The sequence below is a fragment of the Populus nigra genome, chromosome 4 (assembly GCF_951802175.1).
Source record: "Populus nigra chromosome 4, ddPopNigr1.1, whole genome shotgun sequence".
Lineage (NCBI taxonomy): Eukaryota > Viridiplantae > Streptophyta > Magnoliopsida > Malpighiales > Salicaceae > Populus > Populus nigra.
The window spans coordinates 2,606,072-2,632,786 of NC_084855.1; the positions used below are offsets into that span (position 1 = coordinate 2,606,072).

General features: G+C 35.1%; 5 protein-coding genes and 1 pseudogene across 7 annotated transcripts; 2 read left to right on the top strand and 4 right to left on the bottom strand.

Annotated features, from left to right (window-relative positions):
• The first annotated feature begins 599 nt into the window (after window positions 1–599).
• Window positions 600–1,222, top strand: LOC133690958 (ethylene-responsive transcription factor ERF098-like). Its single transcript, XM_062111241.1, has one exon. The coding sequence runs from the start codon at window positions 628–630 to the stop codon at window positions 1,054–1,056; it is 429 nt and encodes a 142-aa protein (XP_061967225.1). The 5' UTR covers window positions 600–627; the 3' UTR covers window positions 1,057–1,222.
• A 3,025-nt stretch (window positions 1,223–4,247) lies between these two features.
• On the bottom strand, window positions 4,248–4,810 carry LOC133691078 (ethylene-responsive transcription factor ERF096-like). The gene has a single exon (XM_062111410.1). It carries the CDS (start codon window positions 4,808–4,810, stop codon window positions 4,355–4,357), a length of 456 nt encoding a protein of 151 aa, XP_061967394.1. The 3' UTR covers window positions 4,248–4,354.
• Window positions 4,811–8,731: 3,921 nt separating this feature from the next.
• LOC133690620 (protein DMR6-LIKE OXYGENASE 1-like) lies at window positions 8,732–10,526 on the bottom strand. 2 transcript variants are annotated; one of them, XM_062110847.1, is made up of 5 exons: window positions 10,125–10,526; window positions 9,779–10,032; window positions 9,547–9,647; window positions 9,329–9,426; window positions 8,732–9,234 (listed from the first exon to the last, which is right to left on the bottom strand). In XM_062110847.1, exons 1-5 carry the CDS (start codon window positions 10,326–10,328, stop codon window positions 8,986–8,988), a joined length of 906 nt encoding a protein of 301 aa, XP_061966831.1. In that variant the 5' UTR covers window positions 10,329–10,526; the 3' UTR covers window positions 8,732–8,985. The 2 variants fall into 2 exon arrangements, with proteins under 2 accessions (XP_061966831.1, XP_061966830.1); XM_062110846.1 differs by having other exon boundaries at window positions 9,329–9,647.
• Window positions 10,527–15,335: 4,809 nt separating this feature from the next.
• Window positions 15,336–17,172, bottom strand: LOC133690578 (protein DMR6-LIKE OXYGENASE 1-like). 2 transcript variants are annotated; one of them, XM_062110803.1, is made up of 5 exons: window positions 16,682–17,172; window positions 16,336–16,589; window positions 16,104–16,204; window positions 15,886–15,983; window positions 15,336–15,791 (listed from the first exon to the last, which is right to left on the bottom strand). In XM_062110803.1, exons 1-5 carry the CDS (start codon window positions 16,883–16,885, stop codon window positions 15,543–15,545), a joined length of 906 nt encoding a protein of 301 aa, XP_061966787.1. In that variant the 5' UTR covers window positions 16,886–17,172; the 3' UTR covers window positions 15,336–15,542. The 2 variants fall into 2 exon arrangements, with proteins under 2 accessions (XP_061966787.1, XP_061966786.1); XM_062110802.1 differs by having other exon boundaries at window positions 15,886–16,204.
• Window positions 17,173–20,080: 2,908 nt separating this feature from the next.
• LOC133691917 (RING-H2 finger protein ATL16-like) lies at window positions 20,081–21,658 on the top strand. Its single transcript, XM_062112539.1, has one exon. It carries the CDS (start codon window positions 20,482–20,484, stop codon window positions 21,514–21,516), a length of 1,035 nt encoding a protein of 344 aa, XP_061968523.1. The 5' UTR covers window positions 20,081–20,481; the 3' UTR covers window positions 21,517–21,658.
• Window positions 21,659–23,026: 1,368 nt separating this feature from the next.
• Window positions 23,027–26,644, bottom strand: LOC133691916 (protein KINESIN LIGHT CHAIN-RELATED 1-like; annotated as a pseudogene).
• Between the last annotated feature and the right edge of the window lie 71 nt (window positions 26,645–26,715).

Sequence of the window (26,715 nt, forward strand, 5' to 3'; positions counted from 1 at the left end):
TTATATGATCTTTTATTAAATCTATTTTTTCAAACTATATATAGCAGCAAAATCTAACGCTAAACAACACAATACAGTATATCACATTGGGATGGACAAGTAAAGTAACACCACTAGCCAAGAAGATCGTGGGGGGGATTGGACCATTTTCTGTAATTATTTCCCCTCCTAAGTACCCTAGCAAAACACTTCTCTATAGAGGCTGTGTGCATGTAAGTGCTGATCATGATCAACGCAGGCCGAGTGGGTTGAATAAAAAACACCAAGTACTTTTTGAATCGCAGGAACACTTGGAATCCACCATTGCTCGATTTTATTTTGCCCAAGTCCATTGAACATAAGAGATGAAAGGCTAATAAAATGGGGTATAGCTAGAGGTCGAAAAGCAATTTAGAGATGCATAAAAGGACAAGGCCAAATCTACTTCTAACATCTGCATAGGCTAGCTAGGAACTTTCCTGGCTAGTACAAATTACAACCGTCAAAAAAGAGCCTTCTCGACCATCGAATTCAAGACATGCAATATATATACAAGAATAAACCTGAATGCATATTTAGCCACCAAGTTTGAACTCAAACCAGGCGTTTCTAGTTTATAATAGGGCTCCTTTTCACTTCAAACACAAAATGGAAACATACCAAGGGGAGAAGAACACAGAGAAGCAAGAGAAAAGAAGAGAGAATGCGTATAGGGGAATTCGCAGGCGACCATGGGGTAAGTTTGCTGCTGAGATACGTGATCCGACAAGGAATGGAGCACGTCGTTGGCTTGGAACATTTGACACAGCAGAGGAGGCGGCCCGGGCCTATGACCGAGCTGCCTTTGCCTTCCGGGGTCATTTAGCCATCCTCAACTTTCCGAACGAATACCAACATCAGGAAACAAACTCTACCATGTCATTTGCTTCTTCATCTTCATTCTCCACCGGGAATCCTTTGAGTTATGGCAATGAAGTTTCCTCGACTAATGGACAAGAAGTTATAGAGTTTGAGTATCTGGATAACAAATTGTTGGAGGAGCTGCTGGAAACACATGATCACAGCAGGCAGCTTTAGACCCATTGATGATGAATACGTAAAATTTCAATGCAATTCTTTAATTTTGTCCATTTGTGTGAATCCAAAATGGAAATAACCAAATTCCCATTATTTATTTGTCTGTTTAATAACATTACAGCCCAGAAGAAGAACAAAAAGAAAGGATTGAAATGAGGAAATTAAAGGAGAACATTGTTGAAGTACCTACTTCTTTCCTTTCTTTCTTCTTTGATTTGATCGTAGAAATGTTAGTTTGATTTAATATGATGAATTACATGTGGATGGGACACTGTATTAAGCAGTTTTTTCAACTTTTTTTTTTATATTAAAGTATTAATCTCTTACGGGTTTAATATGTGGATCGACACAAAACATAACTTATACTATTTTTATATTAAATGAGTATTTGAGAAGATAAAGATTATTTTACACTTGACAAATAATCCAGCGATCCATTCAAAACCTCCGCTTTGACTTTTAACTTCTCTTTTTTTTTTTTTTGAAGTGGATTGAGAAATAAAACAACAAGATTTAAAATAATTCATAAAAGGAATTATAATCTACAATGTTGAAAAGGAGCTTCTTAACTTTACTTTTTCAGTACACTTAATTTTACTTCGAGGTTTTGATTGAATCAGCATCCTTAAAGTTTCTATTTTCTTTATTAGCCATTTCAAGTATATAAATTAATAATTTTACACTTGATCATTCGGTTTACATGTTTTTGTTTTTGAGGTTTAAAATTTTGATTCGAGTCTAATCACTCTCCACACATACTTCATGTATGTTTTTGTATTTTCAGAACAAAAGAACTACTAAATTAAGGGTGACCAATGTTGGTCAAGAGATTATTTAATTATTTTTTTATACTTCATGTACTTATTAATTAGTTGGAACAAACTACAAGGACTTATTTATGATTAGCTACTTTACTTTAATTACTTTTTTAAAGTTCAATATAAATTAGTCCTTATAGTTTATTAAAATGAATTGATTGGTCCCTTCTAGTATGAAAAATAACTTATTCGTACATGTAGTTTTGTATCTATTAATAACTAAAGCTCTTCATCCTTTTCTTGCTAGTGAATTATGTTCTATCACAAATCTAGTGGTTTTTATTCCAAAAACCCTCTCAACTCAAAAATCTAAAGTGTTTAATTGACATGCCATGCTTGAACATTAATGTGATGAGAAATTGAGCTATGATTAACAGGTTTTTAGTCCCCCCCTTCAAACCAAAGTGTTTCTCTTTAGGGTTTTGGTTGCATTACTTTATTAGAGTACCCACACTAAATTAAAATTGTCAGCGTTTAAAAAGAATCCTAAATTGCTATGATCTTGGAATGACGCAAAAGGATGATCTAATTAGAAACTGAAGCTTAGCTTTGTTGTTGTTGCTGCTGGTAATGACGTCCTGTGATTACGTTTGGCGACAAGGTTGAAGGTGGACTCGGTTCTTTAAACGACAGGACCACACCTGTGCAAAAACCACATCAAAGGGGAGGCTAGATGCTTATGTTTCATGGTGAGGTCATGTTGCTTACGCTTACATTTTTCCATCATAGTTACGCTGTCCAATGCTTGTGTTTTGATTTTTTATATGGGCACCTCTTAATTACAATATGTTTTCATCTTCTATTGCTTATGTAACTTGACAGTAACCAATTCTTAAGCTTTTTTTTGGTTTGTAGTGTCTCAGGCTTCTAATAAGAACATGCACTTGTGAGTTTTTGGCTGATTGTTGGTTTTAGATGGATAGTTAAGTAATTTGCTTTTGTTTTTGTTTTTTTTTTTTTTTCATAAAAGGGTGTACAAAGGGATATAGTTTGATGATTAGCCTGTTCTTGGCGTGCCATGATCTTTAAAACAAAGTTCCATGGGTAATTGGAGCATCCTTTAATAACTAAGTTAACTCTTTTTTTTTTTTTTTTTTGATTATCGTGGGTGTCCGGGCCAGCTTGCGCGCACCTCGACTAATCCCACGGGCCCTGAAGTTAACGACCATGTAAGCCTCCAGTGGCCATCATATGAGCAGTCATAGGGTTTGAACCTGAGACCTAATAGGGAGCAAACCCCTTAGTCCCAAGCTCTTACCACTAGACCACCACCTAGATGGTTTAAGTTAACTCTTTTTATTTGTATCGTTGGGAGTAGAAATACCTCACCCTGACTTATCCATGGAAGATCATGTGTCTTTAGAGGGGAGGTATGATGGTTTTTTTCATTAAAAAATATATATTTTTTGTTTTTAAAAGGTGTAGTGTGTGTTTTAAAAGAATTATATCTTCTAAAAAAAAATCATCACACTTTCTATCCAAACACGTTTTTTAATATAAAAAGACACCGTTACTAAAACTTGTTTTTGTAAGTATAACGGTTAATTCTAACTTTATGTAATTTATCCATAAAGAAATCTCACGGCTAAAACAATGTTTTAATTGATCATGAAATCGACTACTAAATAGAAGTAGCTTGAGAATATTTTATGCATGATTGAATGACATGTTAGTTTGAGAATGGAAAAAACGTTGTACAGTTTGAAAATTTATAGAAAAAATCAGGACAAAATAGACTATGCAAAGGGCATGGACACCGTTTGGGTCTGGCCCTAACGTATTGGAATTATATATATATATATATATATATATATATATATATATATATATATATATATATATAATCGTGTAATGTCAAGTTTTATTAGGCTTTGACACAATGATGGCTAGAGGACCACGTATTCTATTTTATAATCGTAGCCTCTTGCTAGCTAGTGATGAGAGAGCATGGTGAGGATGGTGGCACATTCCATCAGGATTATTTTAGTTAGCTACGAACTTTCTTGGACTTCAATGCATAACGTTAATTTGGGTGGCTGGCCCTCCGTCTTAGTGGTGTGCCGAGAGATTTGCTAGTTTTGTTCTTCTTAGACCCCAAACAATCTTTAATATCAATTTTACCATCGAACTCTTAAGAATTCTTAACCCGTTTTTAAAGCATTTCATATGTGTGAAATCTATATAGTTTAAGGATGGAATTGATATAAAAAATAGTTTAGGAGTAAAATCGATGCTGCCTTGACATATTGAGGATGCATTTGATGTTTGCCAAAGAAAAGAAAAAAAAAAGAAAAAAAGAGGAATTGGAATTACCATATTCTAATTATTAATCTTACTTGTAATAGATACTGAAATTACATAGGAGCGGCCAATTTTTGTCTGGTCGGGGGGCACAAAATAAAAGCTTCTTAATTTCTAGAGGCGGGAAAAGCAGTCCTTTCCCTTCACACGAATATTCATTTGTGATTCGAAAGCAAGATTCACTCTGATTTCTTACTATTTTCTTCCTCGAAATCAAGAAGATCCTCCAATAACTTATCATCCAAGTACTCAATCTCGAAGACTTCTTTTCCGCGTCCAATCCCACATCTTTCTGCGTTCTGTGACATTGAGGAAGATGAAGCAGAGGATGATGACGATGATGACAATGGTGAAGACGAAATGGAAGATGAAGTTATATCAGAATCAACCCTAGTTTTAGGATATTCACCAGGGAAGTTAAGGATTGCTAAAGGACCCCTCATTGAATATGCAGCTCCATCATAAGCCCTTGCAGCCTCTTCTGCTGTGTTAAAAGTCCCTAGCCATAACCTTGCTCCATGCCTTGTCGAGTCACGTATCTCCGCTGCAAATTTCCCCCACGGCCGCCTCCTAACGCCTCGGTATCTAATTTCTTCTCCTTTCTGGTTGACCTTTCCTATATTAGGATGGTCCATCCTTGTCTAGATAGTTGAGTGAATTTGCAAGTGCTAGTTGGCTCAAACTCCTAGCATTTATATGGCGTGGAAAATGCGCTTCACCAGAACAAATTAATAATAGGATTGTTAATAATAAGCCATAGATGTGAACTTATTCAACTGCTAAAGATGCCTATGATGGAGATAGATTTTGTCAGTGAAACGTATATGGGTGACGAAGCTGGTGATGGCTTGAGCTGATCAGAGGAGAGGACCCCTCCTCTTTCTTTCACTCTTGACATATCTTGTGTCAAGATCTCCTATTTATAAATGAGGTTTGCGGGTCAAGTCAAGTAGATTTTGTTCAATCCATTGGTCTCTCAGCTTATTCAGGTGTTTTTACCCTTTCCGAGAGCTAATTTATCATTGTTGCTTAATCAATTGTCTAAATCGGTGAGAATAGAATAAGATAGCATAAAACAGATTCTGCTTTCTGAGTATTTCAGGGATAGAAAAAACAATAATTCTATAAAATAAAATAAAAGGAGTTAAATTTGACTTATTTCTCATTGGGCTACAATTTAAACCAGGAAAGTTAATTGCAGTGAGGTCATATGTGATTGCGTTTGCCGGATTCGTCATGCTTATGTTGTAAATTGGCGAGGAGGTTGCTTAAGTTTCCTTCATGGAGCTGAAATTGCATAAAAAAATAAGATCCCCATGGCATGGACTGGATTCAGGGTTTAAAGAAGGAAAATTATTAAAATTGAACGTGTGAGGATGCGATTTCAGAGATGACATGAGATGGCTTAGCTTAACACTATGGCGTCATCTTTATGAGTTGATCATGAGGTCATTTGGACTCTGATTGCACATTGATTTGGGCATCATAGTGACGCATCGATCAATTGGTTTGGTCACAAGACAGTAACCATGATCCATGAAATCAATTAACTAGAGATACTTCTTTGCTTCAGCATTCTTTCACGCTTTTGAGGAAGAGCTAGCTCGCACGTTTTTTGATTGTGTTTTGATGGTGGTGGTGCCTGGATGCATGTCCCAAAGCCACCATTTCGTTCCGAATGAGTTAAAATGAGGATTTAGCACTTTCTACGGATAATGACTACTTGATTTGCTTGTCGACATGGAGATTACTGATGAATTATTGGATTTAATTTGTCACATGGATGGCTGAAGCACTCGGCTCGTTCATTCCGAGATCAGCAGCACCATTAAAAAGAAATTAAGCATTGTTTTAAGTTTTAACCCACTTGATGAGAATCCAACCGAGGATGACAAGTGATTTAGCATCGTTGACATAATACAATTCTTGCGTCAAAAGCTCTCCGAAAGCGTACGGGCACTCATCCATCTTGTTTATTACTATGACACAAGAGGTTGGGTGTTTTTCCTTTTTAACGAATTTCGGAACTCTTTTTTTTTTTTTTTACATACTATCACTCATCAATTTTATTTTTTTAAAGTACAGTTTAATAAAAGTCTAAGGTGAAACTGTAATTTTTTAAGAAGTTGTAATTGGAAAGAGCGGTATTTTAAAACAAATGGTTAAAATAGGCTGATATAAATCTCTAGCAAATAAATAAATACAATAATATTAAAAAAATCATCAACAATAATCAAAATAGGCTACATATACTGTTAAAAAATAACGGGTCTCATTCATTCTTTTTTTTTCTCCTTTTGTTTTAGAATTTTTGTCATTCATTTTAACTATTTATTTAAAATATTACATTTCTCAACTTTTTAAAAGATTATAGTTTTCACCCGTGATTTTTATCAAATTGTGCTATTGTAACAATAAAAAAAGGAGCTAATTTAAAATAAAAACCTTAATGTTAACTTGAAAGCAAAAGAAAACTATTTTAAAAAAATGAGCTAATTAAAAAAATTGTGCTATTGCTAGCCCGTGATGATAGTAATAAATAATATAGAAATGATAAGAAAAATAGGATATTTTAATCATGGTGGCGATGGTAGTCTATCTAGGCTGACAATCGGAACAGGGGCTAGGAGGAGAAAGGAATTTCATGAATTTTATATACCTATCAAATTTGTTGGACTTAATCTCAAATTCAATGGTGTAAAGTAACTGTAACAGTTGTTGCCACCTGCAAGTTAGAGTAGCTAAATAAATTAGATGGGACGGCGACTTTATGTTTAATTAACTAATTAATTAATTAAGGTTTAAATGTAGGTTAATGATCAAGTTGCAGCCAATCCAGTGTTTTGATAATATTTAAGTATCATTTCTTAGTGGAATATATTAATTAACGGTGGATTGGTGGTCCGGACAAGATGTCACTGCTTTTGCTTTTAATAAAACCACCATCAAAGCTCTTTTGTCTTTTTTTTTTTTTTTGATTCACGTGGGGTGTCCGGGCCAGCTTGCGCGCACCACGACTATTCCCCACGGCCCACTGGACATCCTGCAAGCCCAGGGGCAGGTTAGGCACCGCGGGGGTGACAGGCGTGCACATAGAGGGTCGAACCCGGGACGGGGGCGGAACAAGTCACACGGTTGACCACAGCAGCTAGGCCCTTAAGTGCAAAGCTATTTTGTCTTGCATGGAGGGGTGGCGGTGATAGGCTTAATAAGACTAATATGGTGGAGCTTCAGTGCTATAATCTCACATAACGGGCCACCAAGAAAGCTCCAAGAGGAAGGATCGAAGTGTCACCGAAAAGTTGGATTTTCTTGTAAAAATTGGCATTTGCTCAGTTTTGTTGTCCTAAATACGAAATCACCAAACCGGCCCTTATAACCCTCCCCAGATTCATATATTTGAGACGTACTGATTCGGTCAAGCCCACACATTATTTGACCAAAAATGCCCAGTTGTAGGTGTGTTTAAATCATATTTCTCGGACATAGTTTTCTTTAGTTGTGAAGGTCACGTTGTCTTAATAGTTTTTTTTTTAATGATATTGTTTTTAATCATCTAGATAGTGAGCCAGTAATAAAAACTTGAGACTAAAAGGTTTACTTTCTATGTGATCTCAAGTTCGATCCTTGTAGTTACTTATATAATGACCACTAGAGACTTACTCAAATGCAATGTGATATTACATAGAGCCTACAGAAATGATATGAATCATACTTTCCCTCAGGAAACTAACTAACTTGCCCAAGATCTCAATTGCTTTATCTTTACTAACGTTCTTCATCCCAAAATCTCTAGAATTTTAACCATAATGTGCCCGTTTTCATAAAGAAACCCAGGATGAACCGGTTGTATAGAACTGCTAGAATGCTTGTGTTTGTCTGGTGTTCTCAGGCTCGAATTGGGAGTGACATGGAAAACGGCTCACTAGACCATTGGGTTGACTCGTGGTCCATTGGGTAAAACCATATGTCACATATCCATATTTTTATTAAAATCATATCATTTTGTTCTCTTTTATATATATATATATATATATATATATATATATATATATATATATATAATCTAGTTTCAATCTTGCCAGGTTTAGACCAGGTTTTGCTGTGATAATTAAGTCAATAAAAACATGATCATGTCAACTGAATTTCATCAGATTAATCACTTATTTGGTTCAATTAAAAACTTAGTTTAGATCAAGTTCTGAATAAACCCACAAGACTGAACAGAGTTTAACAATAATATCAAAAACACCAATTGCAAATAGCATTTGAATTTGTTCTATAGAAGGAATCAAAATAGTAATGAGGTAAAAACAAACAGGGTCAGCACATGTTTAAATGCTCCGGGGATATGAAGCACTGTGCATCCCATGCTGTGTGAAATCAAAATCTATTGACCTGAATAATTCATATGTTATTGGAAAATTGTGTTTTGATAAGAAGAAGACAAATTAGAGCTTCCCTCTTTTATTGGTCTCGAGGCACAAAAAATCCGGATCAATCCTGGATGAATGTTTATCAAAATTTTAAATCACGTTATGATAACAAAATCAAAATTCAAACTCAATAGAACTAAATTCAAACTCAAAAATATCAGACAGTAGCTTATCACTATTTCAGATGTTGAATCACAGTTCAACCCATTTCATACAAGAAATTATCGCATTCTGCTTTCTCACAACTTTTAGGTACACTCAAACTTCATACATTAAAATACATTTGATATGATACAAACTTGAGATTGGTTTACTGAGATTCGCAGTATTTGACATACCAATCTGTACGATTTCCTTGTTGCATCAATCACAGGTTATGCTCGCAACTTGAAAGGCTCCAATACAACTTCAACGTTGCCTTTCTCATTCATGTAGTTGGAAAAAAACTCTGTGAACTCAAAGGCTCTATAGAGTGGGCGATTGTCCTCTTTAATAAGTTCCCTGGCAGGTTCGACAATGCTGTCACGACGAGGACTGACAAAGAAGGCAGCACTTGTCCTAGCATCCTTTGAATTTGTCACTGCTCGATGTTCGGCACCTTTTAGCTTGTTGTTACTGATAATCTATGACAGGAATTAACCAGCATTCTTCAGCTTAATTATACCCAAACATTACAAGAACTTTACAGTAGCGATAACAATGATATAAGAAGTATACCTGTAGCTGGTACCCAATGTTAATCACAAATGCGTTGGGAACAGGCCCGACACCAATCCATTCACCATCCTTGAAGACTTGAAGCCCACACACATCACCTTGGAGTAAAATGGTTATGAGATTAGGATCACAATGTTTCGGCAATCCCAGGGTTAAACTTGGATCTGGGCATGGAGGGTAACGATTGACTGACAAAAATGCATTTTCACTTAGTTTACCTCCAAAATGCCCAGACTCTAATCCTAAACCTTCACTGATCAGCTCCAATATCCCTGAGGCTAATTTCATCACTTCAGTCGAGTAATTCCCAACAACCTGTCTGTGAAATTATGGAGACATATGCATTAGGAAAGGTTAAACTTAAACTTATGTCTGCTTCATTAATTGTTTTAGGAAGACTGAAATTTGACAGGTGATACAACATAGCAGTCAGCAGGCATAACGTTTTACCGATAACTGGTTGGCTTCTCGGGCCATTGTTGAATGCATGCATCTAGATCAGGATGGCAAGGGTGTCTCAAAAAGTCACGCCAGTTGTGAACATCTTCACTTGCATAAGAGTTACTACTTGTGAAAAGTCTGCAGCTTCTATCTGGGTCTTCAGAGTAGATGTCTGCCAGATCCTCTGCAGGCATCTCAAAGACTTCATTGAAGACACTCATTGTATCATTCATCAATTCCTTAGAAACTCCATGGTTAATCACCTGTTTTACAGTGAGAATATAACATTCATCATTATTAATTGATGGTATTTTACATAAAATTGAATAGGAGTATTACTTAATTAATTGCTGACCTGGAAAAAACCGAACTCCTGGCTTGCCTTCAAAATTTCCTGAGCAATATTGGCTCGGTTTTGACCTGCTATATCACCGAGATCTATTACTGGAATGGACTCGCATAAGGCAACAGCTACCTTCCCTGGTCGGATTTCTTCTGGGAAAATATACTTCTCAGACAAGGATTGAAGGTTACAGCGGCTTGAGAGAAGGTTCTCCATAACTATTTGCTGTACTAGATTTTCAATCCCCGAAGCAAATGTGACTTATATATAATAATATCTTGCTAGTTGAATACAACTTGAATGTATTATGAAATGGACTTGTAGTTGGAACCTTGCAAGAAACTTGAAGAAAAACAACAGGAATATTACCGAGGATTCTGTCTGATCATCCCAGGAACCGGCTAATCATGATAGGACAAACATAAATTCCAAAATGTTGTGTTTTTTAATAATATCTTGGAAAGAATGCTGTGTGTTAGTTTGGTTTCATATTCCCAATAACCTTCATTATATGTTTATATATTCCTTTTCAAAGCTGTATATATATAACTGGCGTTTTCGTCATTGCAATAATTGATGACAAAAATGGCTTGTAGAAGAAGAAAGGGTTACCAGTTGACTCTGCACGTACCGCCCTTTTCACTAAATATTATTTATTTTCCAAGCTCTTCCTTTAAAGCATCTTTAAGAAAATTATACTTCATATATAGCCAACATTGATGCAAATAAGGTTGAGTTTACTTTCAGAAAATAATATTTAATTTTCATCTTAAATTTTTCTATGAAGAATAAAGAAAAAATATTTATTACATATAATTTCTCAAAATAGAAAATAAGTACATTGTTTGGCTTAACTTGAAAAAAAAAATAATGATCATAAAACATTAAATCAACCAAACAGGACTCCTATTTTTATAACGAGGAATTTGAAAAACAACTAATTTCATATTTTTCAATTTTCTGAAAAAATGAAGAGCTAGAAAACATGTGTTTTCGAAAAAAAATAATTTTATTTTTCAATTAGTAAACATATTTTCTTTAGTTTTCTTTTTCCTACAATTTCTTTTTTCTGAAAATCTTTCACAAATAAACACAATCTAAGTGTTACAGCGTTGTCAAGAACAAGAGCAATTGCGGAATAAACTATACTAAAAAGGAACTGGGAAAAATATTAATTAGCTTCCCAAATGTATGCAAGAAATTGACATGTTTCTTAATTAAACTATAAAATTTTAAATTAACAAATGCTAAACTCCCTATATATATATTTCACATTGATAAACTTGCAAGGAACCTTCCCGTAGTTGCGTCAGAACCATAAATATTTAAAGTAACATTCACGACTTAAACTAAAATCATTTATAAGGTAGACCAGCATATTTATCACTAAATTATCTCCTTAAACTTTTTCTAAGAATCTTAATCAGGAGAGCCGATTAGAGAAATTATTAACCACACGATGTTAGGGTTTGGCCTTGACTGATGCAGACATAAACAAATAATAAAGAGATTTGTTACACGTTAAAATTTATAAATATAAAAAACATTTTATATTTAAAGACTCTTAAAATATTTAATTTTATTTATTTATTTTTTCACTTGTTAAAAGAATGTTACAACTTTTTATATAGAAAACAATTTTAAAAACTCTATAATACTTTATAAAAAAATAAACTAGAAAATATATTCCCTTCAAATAGAAAAAAATATCAAAATAAATTAAGAATAGAAAAATAAAAATAGAAATATATCTATTTTTCTAACAATGCTCGTGCATCAGACAACTTGCTAAATGATGAGACATTTAATAAGAACATGTAACTTGCTTCAGAAGTACTAGTCAAATTGGAGTAGAGCGTGTGGAATCAATTACAAAGCTTGCCAATGGAATCTGGCTTTACAAATGCCAAGATTATTAAGAAACCCTAGTTGGCATGAAAGAAATATAATCAAATCCTCGATCATGGCTGATATTATTGAACCCTCACTCGTCCATGAAAGATCGATATTGTTTGTCTTTCGGCTACACTCACCTGAAATGAAGGCCCAAATGGCCTAGTACTGGAGTTCAGTAATTGTCTTTTACTGCAACATCTTTTTTTCCCTAGTCTCAAACCAGCGTTGAGCCATAGTTTAATTTGTTCAACTAGAATTTTGAAGCTTGAAAGATGGTGGAGATGCTTGCTAGCCTCGCTGGTAAAATATTTGAATTGCTTTCAGTTTGTAGTTGACTCTATTTCGGACACTAACCATCAAGTTTCTTTCAGCTATTCTATTAATCTTCGGGTTATTAGAGAGTCGCTTTCTGATGCTTCACCATGTCTACTGTGAGACGGGTTCTCTTGCAGATTGTTTAGCAAACTTGTATAGAAAAATTCCAATATGAATTTTCTGAATTATTGATGATTGATGGTTAAAGAACTACAAAACATGATTATTAGTCTACTCTAATTGATTAGGGGCCACCAAAAGAATAAAAATAGAACATAATTAATATTAAAAAAACAAAAAAAAAAATTAAAATGAAAATTAAGCTGTAATTATGACTTTTTGAAAAAGATCCATGTTGGCGGATTATCATTACTAAATTAGTTGATTGTGCTAAAGGTTTTTTTTTAATATTTTTTTGTTTCAAAATATATTAAAAAAATATTTTTTTTATTTTTTTAAAATATAATTTTAATATTAATATATTAAAACGGTTCAAAAAAAATTAAAAATAAAATTGAACTGCAATACCAAATAAAATCAACTTTTCAAATTAGTAAGATTTGTGTCAATCCAATATTCTGTTTAAAAGTTACGAATGGTGAAGTAAAGATATATATTTACCTTCTCAAGTTATTTTTTTTACTTTTATTTATCAAATTGGAATTCTTCAGCCAGACGTTCCACGTCATTATTGATCCTAGCCCTTTGAATATTTGGTCGAAAGTAATTAACCCTTGAACTTATAAAATTTATGATTTTAGTCCCATGAACAATTTGGTCAAGGCAATATGACCGCTCCATCAGGATTTTATCAATTGACTATCACATGATCTTAAAAGAATGAAACAATTACTGTAGTGATTACTAGATATTTATATGATTGTTAACTTCAAGATCTGTAAAATTAGTTAAAATAAGTATAAATTGACCTGAATATCCATGTTAATAATAAAAAAAAATAAAACAAATACAATTCTAAAATTAAGAATTTAAATGGATTTTGTATTGTACATATAAGACATAACTATTTAATTGAAAGGACTTTTTTAATGTAAACAAAACACTTCAGCGCATATTTTACAAATAATTTTAGGTTGTGAATCACAAACAAACTGGTCAGAGAAGACTGAGCCTTACCATTGATTTTTCTTCGTCACTCTCAAACTGATGCATGGTTCACAGCACTTAGTGTTCTTATTTTTTTTCTTCAAAGATCGGTGATGGTTACATAAATATATAATACAATGTAAAGATAATATAACCACCAACTATTTTTAATAAAATAATTAATGTTAATTTCTTTAATTATAATAATATTATCAAAGAAATTTCTCAACCTAAAAATTAAAGTTTTTAGATAAAATCTCAATATATAATTTATATTGTTCTTTAACACACTCTCTTGAGTAAATGCTCTTTGAATTTAAAATTTATGCAGATCTACACTACATTTTTTATTAATTAGATTTTAATTAGAAAAAAAATGAGAAAACTCGTAACTGTTTGGTCATTAAAACTTTAATATCATATTAGAAAAATATTTCAATATAAAAATTTAAATTTTTAAATAAAATTATAAGATATAATTTATATTATTTTTTAATAAATATAATAAAAATAAAATTCATCTGAATTTCTAATTAATAATAATAGTAATAATAAAAGATTCAATATGCTTGCAAAGGTTATATACCCGTAATATTGGTCCTCAATCACATGTTTCAGAGGTTAATGAAAGTGCCAAGAGGTTAATGACTAGGACATCACTAATGGAGATAAGTTGGCCTTTTCAATTCCATTAGTGATGTCCATTAATTAATGGAAAATTAGAGGTTAATGAGAGGTTAATGACTTGGACATCACTAATGGAGTAAAATTAGAATTTAGTCTTTAATTAAACTTTTAAAACTAGGTGTGGAGCAGGGAAATTTTTTAAAGGGAGCCAAGATTAGGAAAATATTTTTTAGGGAAGGGGAAAACTTAAGTCTTACTACTTTTAACCCTAAATTCTTAAATTGTTCCAGAGGAGCCAAATAAAAAAAAATATTTATTTATTCATTTAATTTTTACAAGAGCCCGGGCCTGGTATGCCTCCCCTGGCTCCCCCTTGCTTAAATCATATATGGTATTGGAAGCATTAGTTATGTGATTCGTGCTCAATTGCCATGAAAAAGATATTTTTATTATTAATAAAAAAAATTATATATATAGATCTTTTTAACATGTTTTTATTGTTTAAAAAATTTAAGTTTAAATAAAAAATTTTGATAAATATATATATAATCAAATAAATTAAGAATTATATATGCTAATAAATAAATAAATAAATAAAAAATTATTAACGATATTTAAAAATAAAATTTTAAAAATCAAGAGACAGATGCAGATTAAGATATTTAATCTTGAAAGACCAGATATTTACCCGGTCTTATTTGCTAAATTTTTTTATTAAATTAATATTTTATTCAAGCAAATAATAATAGAAATAGAGATATAAATTAAATTGATTGAATAAAAATATCATATAAGGTTGCATATATTAGAACTATTATATAAAAATAAAAAAAATTATTTCTAAAAATAAAATTTATCCATACAAAATATGCTTTAATGATAGGTTGATTTTATTCCAGACCTGAGTGTTTTTTTTAATAAAAAAAACCTTGTTTTGACTAATACAATTAATGACGTTGTGACCCGTAAATCTTCCCGGCAATCCAATAACCCATACTCTTTTTAAGACAGGCCCTGAACGAGTACATTTTTAAATGCTCCGGGGATATGAAGCAGTGTGCAATATCTCATGCTCTGTGAAATCAAAATCTATTGACCTCAATAATTCATATGTTATTGGAAAATTATGTTTTGATAAGAAGAAAATAAATTTGAGCTTCCCTCTTTTATTGGTCTCGCGGCACAGAACATCTGGATCAATCCTGGATGAATGTTTATCAAAATTTTAAATCACATTATGTTATCAAAACCAAACATCAAACTCAATAGGACTAAATCTAAATCCAAAGATATTAGACAGTAGCTTAACATTATTTCAGATGTTGAATCACAGTTCAAACCATTTCATACAGGAAATTATCGCATGCTGCTTTCTCACAACCTTTAGGTACACACAAACTTCATATAAACTTGAGATTGGTTTACTGAGATTCACAGTATTTGACATACCAATCTGTACGATTTCCTTGTTGCATCAATCACAGGTTATGCTCGCAACTTGAAAGGCTCCAATACAACTTCAACGTTGCCTTTCTCATTCATGTAGTTGGAAAAAAACTCTGTGAACTCAAAGGCTCTATAGAGTGGGCGATTGTCCTCTTTAATAAGTTCCCTGGCAGGTTCGACAATGCTCTCACGACGAGGACTGACAAAGAAGGCAGCACTTGTCCTAGCATCCTTTGAATTTGTCACTGCTCGATGTTCGGCACCTTTTAGCTTGTTGTTACTGATAATCTATGACAGGAATTAACCAGCATTCTTCAGCTTAATTATACCCAAACATTACAAGAACTTTACAGTAGCGATAACAATGATATAAGAAGTATACCTGTAGCTGGTACCCAATGTTAATCACAAATGCGTTGGGAACAGGCCCGACACCAATCCATTCACCATCCTTGAAGACTTGAAGCCCACACACATCACCTTGGAGTAAAATGGTTATGAGATTAGGATCACAATGTTTCGGCAATCCCAGGGTTAAACTTGGATCTGGGCATGGAGGGTAACGATTGATTGACAAAAATGCATTTTCACTTAGTTTACCTCCAAAATACCCAGACTCTAATCCTAAACCTTCACTGATCAGCTCCAATATCCCTGAGGCTAATTTCATCGCTTCAGTCGAGTAATTCCCAACAACCTGTCTGTGAAATTATGGAGACATAAGCATTAGGAAAGGTTAAACTTAAACTTATGTCTGCTTCAGTAATTGTTTTACGAAGACAGAAATTTGACAGGTGATACAACATAGCAGTCAGCGGGCATAACGTTTTACCGATATCTGGTTGGCTTCTCGGGCCATTGTTGAATGCATGCATCTAGATCAGGATGGCAAGGGTGTCTCAAAAAGTCACGCCAGTTGTGAACATCTTCACTTGCATAAGAGTTACTACTTGTGAAAAGTCTGCAGCTTCTATCTGGGTCTTCAGAGTAGATGTCTGCCAGATCCTCTGCAGGCATCTCAAAGACTTCCTTGAAGACACTCATTGTATCATTCATCAATTCCTTAGAAACTCCATGGTTAATCACCTGTTTTACAGTGAGAATATAACATTCATCATTATTAATTGATGGTATTTTACATAAAATTGAATAGGAGTATTACTTAATTAATTGCTGACCTGGAAAAAACCGAACTCCTGGCTTGCCTTCAAAATTTCCTGAGCAATATTGGCTCGGTTTTGACCTGCTATATCACCGAGATCTATTACTGGAATGGACTCGCATAAGGCAACAGCTACCTTCCCTGGTCGGATTTCTTCTGGGAAAATATACTTCTCAGACAAGGATTGAAGGTTACAGCGGCTTGAGACGAGGATCTCCATAACTCAGAATGTGAAAATTCCTGCTCTAAGACAAAGCTATTTGTTGTATTAGATTTTAAACCCCCGAAGCAAATGTGACTTGTAAAATGGCTAGCTAGGTGAATAGAGCTTGAATGTAGTATGAAATGGACTTCTGGCAGGAATCTTGCCAGAAACTTGAAGAAAAACAACCGGAATGTCACCAAGGATTCTGTCTCGGTCCAGGAACAGGCTAATCATGATAGGTCAGACAAAAATTCCAAAATGTGTGTGTTTTTAATGATATCTTGGAAATTAAGAATGCTGTGTGTTAGTTTGGTTTCATATTCCCAATAACCTTCATTATATGTTTATATACGCCTTTTCAAATCTGTATATATTTAATTGGCGTTTTCGTCATTGCGATAGTTGATGACAAAAATGGATTGCAGAAGAAAAAAGGGCTGCCAGTTGACTCTTGCTGGGGGTCCGGGATCCATGTGAATGGGACCACCACACCACTTATGAGATGGAGGAAACAAAAGAGTTTGTTCAGACATAAGAGGGCTGACTGTCTCTTAAATAGTGTCGGCAGCAGCAAAAACAAAAGAGAATTCCAGAGAGAAAAAATCAGCTTGAGTATGGTCTGTTTAATCTCTTGTTTCTAACTTATTTATGTTGCATCGAGCTAAAACTTTTAAGACAGGTTCAAGTTATATATATAGCTCTTTATTTTATAAGTTAAATTACAAATTAAAAGTGTCTAAGTTGATCGTTTCATCGTAAAAATGAATTATAAATTTCTGAAAATTTCTCAATTTTTTTCTTTAATCTTATTGTATTTAAAGAATAAATTATTCTTAATGATTTTCAATTAAAAGGAATGATCAAGCAAACAATATAATGGAGAATTGTTTTGGTATTTTTCAATTTTCTAAAGAAATGAAGAGTTAGAAACACACATTCTCAACAATTTAAAAAAACAAATTTTATTCTCAATTAATAAAAGTATTGTTCTTAGTTTTCTATTTCCCACAATCTTTTTTTCTGAAAAGTGGAAAACACAACCGAAGTGTTATGTCTATAGCATTGTCAGGAACAAGCTGAGCAACTGTGTAATAAACTATACTAAAAAGGAACAGGGAAAACTCTTTCTAAAAATCTTAATTACGAGAACCGATTAGAAAAACTATATATTAACAGAAGATGTTTTGGTTGGACCAGTGATGTTGATACATAGTAGTTATTCTTGTGGTATCATTAACTGACAGTGATCGCAGACATAAACAAATGATAGAGAGATTTATTATATTTTAAAATCTTCAGAGGACCAAAAACATCATAAGTGTTTTCACTTGCCAAAATGTATTTTTTATGATGAACTAAGAAAAAAAAAACTAGAAAAGAATCACAGTAAAGAATAGAGAAATCTCTGTTTTTCTAAAAATAACAACTCTACTGAATAATTTTAGTGATGAGACATTTAATAAGAACATGTAACTTGCTTCAGAAGTACTAGTCAAATTGGAGTAGAGTGCGTGGAATCAATTACAAAGCTTGCCAATGGAATCTGGCTTTACAAATGCCAGGATAATTAAGAAACCCTAGATCAAATCCTCGATCATGGCTGATATTATTGAACTCACCTGAAATGAAGGCCCAAATGGCCTAGCTAGTACTGGAGTTCAGTAATTGTCTTTTACTGCCACATCTTTTTTTCCCTAGTCTCGAACCAGCTTTGAGCCATATTTCAATTTGTTCAACTAGAATTTTGAAGCTTGAAAGATGGTGGAGATGCTTGCTAGCCTCGCTGGTAAAATATTTGAATTGCTTTCAGTTTGTAGTTGACTCGATTTCGGACACTAACCATCAAGTTTCTTACAGCTATTCTATTCTTCGGGTTGTTAGAGAGTCGCTTTCTGGTGCTCCACCATGTCTACTGTGAGACGGGTTCTCTTGCAGATTGTTTAGCAAACTTTGTTCATCAATCGTATATTAAAAAATAATATAAATAATATTTTAAAGACAACGGCTTAAAATTTTAGATTAAAATGGTTTTTTTGATGGTTAGTTATATCAAGTAATGCTTGTATTTTGTAAATGATGGGGGGAGGGAGGAGAACGGATGGGAAGGGAAGGGATTTACTTGTTGATATAGTAATGAGGAGATGTTTCAGCAAGAGAGGAAGTGGAATGGAGGTTGATTTTAGAAATCCATTGAAGTATAATCCAGGAGAGGAAGTGGAATGGAGGTTGATTCTGTTCTGTTCCAGTGGTGTTGATGTATTAAACGACAATCGGGAGCTGGTCCAAGCCCAGAGAACATGGACACGGCCCATAGAAAGAAGAGAAGAAGATAGAAATGGTCCTGACCTAGTTGCTGGGCAGGGAACAAAAAGAAACCTGTCCTGAAATCTGGAACTAGGCAAAGCCATGTTCAATCCTTCGTTTTTTTTCCCTTCTATTGGCCCATTTTTTGACAATTGACAATGAAAATATCAAAATATTAAATTAGAACTGGCCAGTTGGGGTAAAGCGGGAATTTCACAATTCAAACATCGATTTTCATCAGGATTAAAAGGAACATCGATTTGATTCGACTGGGTTTTTAATGACATGTTAACTCGGTCAACCCGGTCCAAATCAAGCTAGATCAACTTCAAGTTTTTGTTTTGACTAATATACAAATTGACCCGGTCCGAAGCCGAGCCGGCAACTATGCAAGAGGTATAATTCAAGGGAACAATAAAGCTCATTTTGATTGTTCATTTCTCTGTATCCTAACAGATAGCAGAGATGGAGGCATTATTAGCATGGTTTTAAATCACGATTCAGGGATCATATTACGACAACTCAAGTCCCGAGCCAAACTGAAGCTCAGCAAATGCTCCTTAACTCTGCGACTATGTTACTAGTGATATCTGCCGTTGGGAGTCCGATGCTCCAAGCTAAATTTCCTGCACACTATGCCCGCCGTCATTGCCTATTGCATACCATATGAATGATCTATAACAATAGCCCAGTTGTTCAAATTTGGGAATTTTGATTTAGAAATTCTATGTTCCAACTCCTTTATCTAGAAGATTTTGTAGGCCTTTTACCCAGTGAAAAGGGGAGCAAAAGACATCTATAAACTCTGTTTTTTCGCAAAAAAAAAGTCTTGCTTTGCTGTTAAGGTATGTCCTAAAACTTTAGAGAGTTGAGGAAAAGGGAACAAAAGAAATGCTGTTTCCCAAGAAAAATGAGAAATAAAACAGCAGGGGTCCAACATCATGAAGCAAGTATATAGCATGTTGGGTCCAAATTCATTTCTTTAATACAAACTGCTAGTGGGAAGTATGATGGCAGCTTTACCACTCTCTCTTAACTTTAAACATGGACATGCTTGTGTTCATCTCAAGTTTATCCTCTTCATTCAATGAGATATCATTGTGGTTTACCTGGTGAATCTGTGGCGCACGTTTTAACCCTTGTGTAGGAGTGTTCTCCATTAAGCTTCTCCCATCTCTCTCCTCTATTCTCTCTTTATTCTGATTGAAGAAATTCTTTTTATGGAAGAAGCTAAACCCATCAGTCAACCTCCCCTTTTGTCTCTCTACTTGTAGAATCCAACACTTTGAATTGAAACCCATTTACCTATGGCACCAGCACACAGACAATACTACATTCATGCCTTCAGAAACCAGCAGAATCTTATCTATCAACAACCTTCCCCTACTTCAGACCATGCTTTCCCTCTATTAGCTATTGCTGTGTTGAGCATCGTGGGCACAGCTTTCTTGCTAGTTGGTTACTACGTCTTTGTGAACAAATGTTGCTCCAACTGGAACCAATTTAATCTTCTAAGGTGGTTCACTGTTTGGAGAGCTAGACGTAACGAAGATTCGTTTATAGCCCTCTCTCCAACCATGTGGAATCGTGGGCTGGACGAGTCAGTAATTCGCGAGATACCAACATTTCAGTACAGGAGAGAAGAAGGTCGGGAGAGGAGCAGCTGTGGCTGTGTGGTCTGTTTGAATGAGTTCCAAGAACAAGACATGCTTAGAGTTCTTCCAAACTGTAGCCATGCATTTCACCTGGATTGCATTGACATATGGTTTCAAAGCAATGCTAATTGTCCGCTTTGCAGAACAAGCATTTCAGGCTCTGGTACTAAATATCCAGTTGACCGCATCATTGCTCCTAGCTCATCACCTCAAGGCTCGCAGCCATACACCGATAGTCTTATGGGAAGTGATGAAGATTATGTGGTGATCGAATTGGGTGGAGAAGATGATGGAGCTTTGTTACCTCCTGGGCAACATGAAAGAAACACTTCAAGAGAAGTTCAGATGAGACTCAGAAGTCGATCGCCAATGAAGATGGAGCAGAAGCTTGGAAAGTTGAAAACAAGGAAGCAACACCATGTCTCAATTATGGGTGATGAATGCATTGATGTAAGGGGGAAAGATGATCAGTTTTCCATCCAACCGTTGAGGAGATCTTTCTCACTGGATTCTGCAGTGGATCGACAGCTTTACTCAAGTGTTCAAGCAATCATTCATCAAAATATCCATCATAGGGAAATTAGCAATACCGAGGAAAGTAGTAACAGAGTACTTAGGTCAGTTTTTCCATTTGTTCATGTCCGAGGATCCAGAAAAGCAGTACGTCCGGTTGAATTTGAGATATAATGCAAGAAGATTTAGTCTGAAATCTTGTCTTTATGTCCTGTTTGATATTTCATTTTTTTCCAAAGGGTTTGCTGGTGTTTATCACATGATTGAATAGTTACAAATGAGGAACTGATAAAAATCTAGGGTGGCTTCGGATTGATATCATGCATAGAATGAACGGTATACACGGACTCCTACTGAGATGCAAGCATGCTTACGAGAATCATGGCTTAAACCACTTACGGTGGACGCCCCTTTTTTTCTGTTTTGAGTTTCTTTTTTCTTTATGAATAGAAATGATTGTTTTAACACCTCTTTATCCAGAGAGACTGTGTGAGACAAAGACGGGGGGAGGGGGCAGAGTGGAAGGGGGAAGCTATTATGCAAGTCATGGCAAGGGGACCGGAATAATGAGCAACTATGAGTGAAAACCGCAAAAGGGACCTCCTCTGTGAATGATCACCAACCTCTTTTGTCTTGTAGTAATTATACTGGTGTTGGTAATGCGCAGAAGAGATTATTCTGCCCAAGTTCCATTATGGTTTTAAGATACGGATTTGAGTGAAGGTCTGCCATCTGTTTCCAGATGCCAAAAAGCAGCTGGAGAGTTTCACTATGAGCATCCCAAATATCAGTTGAAATAAAAATCTCAGTATTTTTTATTATTTGTAAGGGAACAATTTATTTGCAGCAAATACATATTTTGAAAGATCTGAATAATTTCTCCTGTTTTTTAACTACAAAAATTCAGAAGAGAGACTAACAGCTAACTCATGATAACTTACATGAGTGCAAACTACATATTTAGAAACAATGCCAATGTGAGTCCTAGGGATGGTCTAACGATTAAATTTGGGATTTCCACTTGAAAGTATGATGTTTAAATCCTGGGAAGGATGGATGAAATTTAGGAGTGATGTAAGGCTACCCCCACCTGTGCAGCTCAAGGTTCATTGGGCCTCATCTTTAACCCCCTCACCACCCACAAAAAAAATATGAAAAGGATAGAAGAAAGAAAAACAAAGAAGTAGGCAAAATATCACATACGAAGATTTTCCAAGAGGAAAATTTTACCCTGTCGTAGCTAAACATAATGCCCTCAGTCTCAGTTGCAAACCCTGCCTTGCAAGCATCATTCCATGTGTTCCTGCCTCAGCAAAGCTACATAAACATAACAATGTAGCGCAGACACTATAACAAAACAATATCACAAATTCAGTGAATCATAGCCAGATGAAACTCCAGTGGGACACCTATGACGAGTCTACAGTTATAGTTTCTCATCCTCAAAATGGTTTTTAGGGTCTTGTTGATTACGAAGAAACAGGTTGAATTTCAAAGTCACCAAAACTGAATGTTTAGAAGCACGTGTAATATAATCATATTATGTGAAGTAAAAGTTGAGAAGAATGGTGACATTACATGGAAAGCATGATTGAGCCTTCTTTATCAAGTTTTCCATGAACATGGATTTATTCACAGACAACTCTAAAGTCAGAATACAGATTAAGATGAACGTACAAGTTCCTTTGAAAAGAAAATTTAGTAGTTAAAAGACACAAAATACACTAATTTCAGTGTTTATCAGGCAAACACAATCAAAGAAAAAGCACACATCCCCAAAACCAATTTTCACATCGAAACTGTGTTTGAGTTGCTTAAAGAACTTGAACTCTATAAGCACATATGAAAAGAAAAGGCACCACAGATAGAAATAAATTACCATATCTACTTACAGGGAAAAGCTAAGAGGAAAAAAAAAACACCCTTATAGAAAGAGAGAAGCTAACCAAACAAAGAAATGTAACTCAGTGCTGGATGTTTATCAGACTACATCATGCTTGTTCGATACTGGTTGAGAGGAATGTCAAGCTGTAAGTTTCTTCCAGAGGGGCTTCTGTGAGGCATCTATTGGTCGTGAGCTCATGTTGCCTTGGTCCATGACTTTCCCAAGCATCTATTGCTCACCGCTGGAATTAAATGGCAAGGGTATAGCTGCAAAATCCAAGAAAGATTTTTTAGAAACTACAAAATTCTAATTTGAGATCGCAACATAAAACCAAACAACCTATACACCAAATTCCATGTCATTTGCTTGCTGCCTTGATGAATGAATGTGGGCATATAGACAAGGCATGCTTAATAGCACCAGAATTATTAACTTCAATTACCATGATAAGCAGCAACACAATCCACTGTTCCAGAGCCTTCATAAAAAAGTAAAATTATACCACTATAAACCTTACCTTCAAATGGCATGACGATATCCAAACATGATGCTAAAATATCTTTTTTTATCTATCTATATATAAAAAATAATTTATTTGCTCGCTCATGTAAAGGTTGAGTTAATGAAGTATGTTATAATTTGGCTTATTGAAGCCCTTTGAGAAGTGCCAAAGGTGGAGAACCAAAGGTCCAGATGATGAAGAAATATTGAGTAAGTGCATGCATTCATGCATATTCACATGCCCGACCCAACATATATGATTTTCCATTGATAAGGGCTTCATGAAGAGGAAGACAGCATCAAAGTACTCCTTTTAATCAGAATAACAGATTTGGAATAGCAACACAATAATGATTTTTTTAATGAATCAAAGCAATGCGCCTGCAATAAAACCAGGAACTAAGGGAATGTTCTTATCAATTACCATGATAAGCAACAACACAAACTACTGTTCCAGAGCATTTATAAAAAAGAAAAGTAAAATTGTACTAGCCTAACCCACAAATGGCATGAAGATATTCAAACATGACACATGATGCTAACGCCTTTTTTTATCTACTTATAAATTAAAAGAGTTATTTATTTGCTCGCTTATGTAAAAGTTGAGTTAAGAATATGTTCTAATTTAGCTTGTTAAAACCCTTTAAGGTACCAAGCGTGATGGCCGAGAGCCACAGGTCCAGATGAAGAAGAAATATTGAGTTTGTGCTTGCATTCTTGCATATTCACCTGCTCGGCCTGACATATATGATTTTCCCTTCATAAAGTGAAGAGGAAGACAGCATCAAAGCACTCATTTTAATCAGCATAACAGATTTGGAATAGCAAATAATGATTGCTTAATGAATCAATAGCCATGTGCCTGAAATAAAACCAGGAACCAGGAACTGAGGATATGTCCTTACCTTCCCCTGGCACCAAATGCTTTTGAGAGATTCTGACATGCGTCAAATGAATCTGTATGATAGCAACTGCAAAAATCTGTGCAGCTCACTGTGGTCTATCCAATTCCAAATATCCAGCCCCCAAATTGTTCTAGAAATATCCAATTCCAAAATGTTTGGGACCAAAGCTTTCTTTCAAAATTTCAGCAGCACTCTCCAAGTGAGGAATAGCCTAAGTCACCTTACATGTCAACAAAAGTAACCACCCGATTATAGCAGAAGAACTTTCTTCTGCGTGCTGTTCTTGTAGGAGCTTCTCGAGCATAGACAGGGTTCTCTTTAGCAATGAAATTGCCGTTTCAAACCTGTCCCTAGTCTCATATTGCATCGCTATCTCTGAGTATGCCCCAGCGACTTCAGCTGCAGAAGCCGTTTCTTTCTTGTCAAGAATTCCACAAGCAATCTCCAGACACCTCTTCGCATCTGCAAACTTCTCTAGATTACACAGTGCCTTTGCCATAGAGATAAACACTAATGCTTGAGTCCAGCTATCTTTCTCTGTCTGCTGGGCAACACCCTTCAAAGTATTAATAAACTCGTCATACTTGCCCAATTCAATCCCCATATTAGCAGCATCAATCTCTCTATGAAGCAATTCAGAACTAAGACCCCAATTCATCAAAACCTTCCGTGACAGTGCATTCTGCTCCCCAATGCCTTGACATGTTCCTCCAACCCACTATAGATGACCCCAAGAAGCTTCCTATCATGTGAAAACTCCTCGGAATTATTCCCAAGTCCACTCTTATGTATCTACAACACCTTCAAACCAAACGGCAATGCCTCCTTCAAATTCAGAACTGCAACATAAGCCGCCGCCAGTTCCCCATATCCACACCCAATTCTTTTCTTCCTTTCTCCACAGCATTTCCTTTATCTCTAAACACTTCTTAAAATTATATATAGCCTCCTCTCTCCTCCCCATCGCAGTCTTCACATTAGCTAACTCAAGCAGCACAGTGTGCAACACCGGCCTAATATCCTCAACATTAACATTCCCTTGTCCTCTAGCCTTCCCAGCATCATATTAGCTCTATTGAAACACCCTAAACTATCATTAAACCTTTTTAAACTACAAATAACAGAACCCACTAATTGTAAAGTCATAGCAACAAGAAAATTAAGCTTATCTTATCATCGCCACTATCGAGAACTTTCAAAGCTCTGTAGCAAAAGATAAAGCCTTTTCAGGGTTCTCGCCTTGTTGGTCAAGTTAAAGTCCAACTTTCAGTAAAGCCAAACCAAGTTCTCTCTCATCAAAACAAGCCTCCATGTTTTCAAAAGCTTTGAGCATGTCCTCAATTGTCACTAAAGACTCAAAAGCCTCTTCAAGTTGAGATCTTTCCTCCTAGAGGAGATTTGAGGTGTTCCAACAAGGGTGTCAATGTTTCGAGATGGGTTTGCTTGGAATTGGTGGGGCTTGACTATAAGGCCATTGGTTTTGGTGCAGAATTTTGAGATCATGGGTAGGTGAATGAAGTGAGGAGGCAGAGGAAGGTGTATTTGTGCGGTCAGATGATGTGTAGTTTCTGGACAGAAGAGGGGTTACTGTTTTGGTTTTTTGGCGAGTAAAATGAGAGAGAAGTGAGATCAAAGCTCTTTTCATGGTGGGATCTCTTTTCATGGTGGGATTTCTGTTAAAGTTTGCTCCTTTTTGGTTTTGGTCTAGTCTGTTGAATTGCTTAAACCCTTGCAAAACCCAAAACCCTAGGGAGATTTCTGGTTTCCCGAGTCTTATCTGTTGACAACAGTTCAAGCCTTAAAAAAAGGGGTAGAATGGAGCTATTGATTAAAAACGCCGTGGTTTGGCTGAGTTGAATCGAATAGTCTCCACAGAATTCATAAACTCATCAATGTCTGAGGAGGTTTTATTTTCATTAGGGAAAAGAAAAAACAATCTTTGGACAGACCCTGTTGGGTTGAGTTGAATAAACTTCCCTTTCGGCTAAAATCTTTCAATTTTGAAGTACAGCTAAGACCAGACTACCTGGGACAACACGACAACGAAATTCACTCGATGGCAAACAAATGATCAAATGAACT

Coding starts and splice junctions, on each gene's coding strand:
- LOC133691078 (XM_062111410.1), bottom strand. CDS start 4,810: ATGGACCATCCTAATATAGGAAAGGTCAACCAGAAAGGAGAAGAAATT.
- LOC133690620 (XM_062110846.1), bottom strand. CDS start 10,328: ATGGAGAACCTTCTCTCAAGCCGCTGTAACCTTCAATCCTTGTCTGAG. Junction 10,033..10,124: donor AGGAGTTCGGTTTTTTCCAG/GTCAGCAATTAA, acceptor ACTGTAAAACAG/GTGATTAACCATGGAGTTTC. Junction 9,235..9,328: donor ACATTGGGTACCAGCTACAG/GTATACTTCTTA, acceptor TTCCTGTCATAG/ATTATCAGTAACAACAAGCT.
- LOC133690578 (XM_062110802.1), bottom strand. CDS start 16,885: ATGGAGATCCTCGTCTCAAGCCGCTGTAACCTTCAATCCTTGTCTGAG. Junction 16,590..16,681: donor AGGAGTTCGGTTTTTTCCAG/GTCAGCAATTAA, acceptor ACTGTAAAACAG/GTGATTAACCATGGAGTTTC. Junction 16,205..16,335: donor GAGAAGCCAACCAGATATCG/GTAAAACGTTAT, acceptor ATAATTTCACAG/ACAGGTTGTTGGGAATTACT.
- LOC133690958 (XM_062111241.1), top strand. CDS start 628: ATGGAAACATACCAAGGGGAGAAGAACACAGAGAAGCAAGAGAAAAGA.
- LOC133691917 (XM_062112539.1), top strand. CDS start 20,482: ATGGCACCAGCACACAGACAATACTACATTCATGCCTTCAGAAACCAG.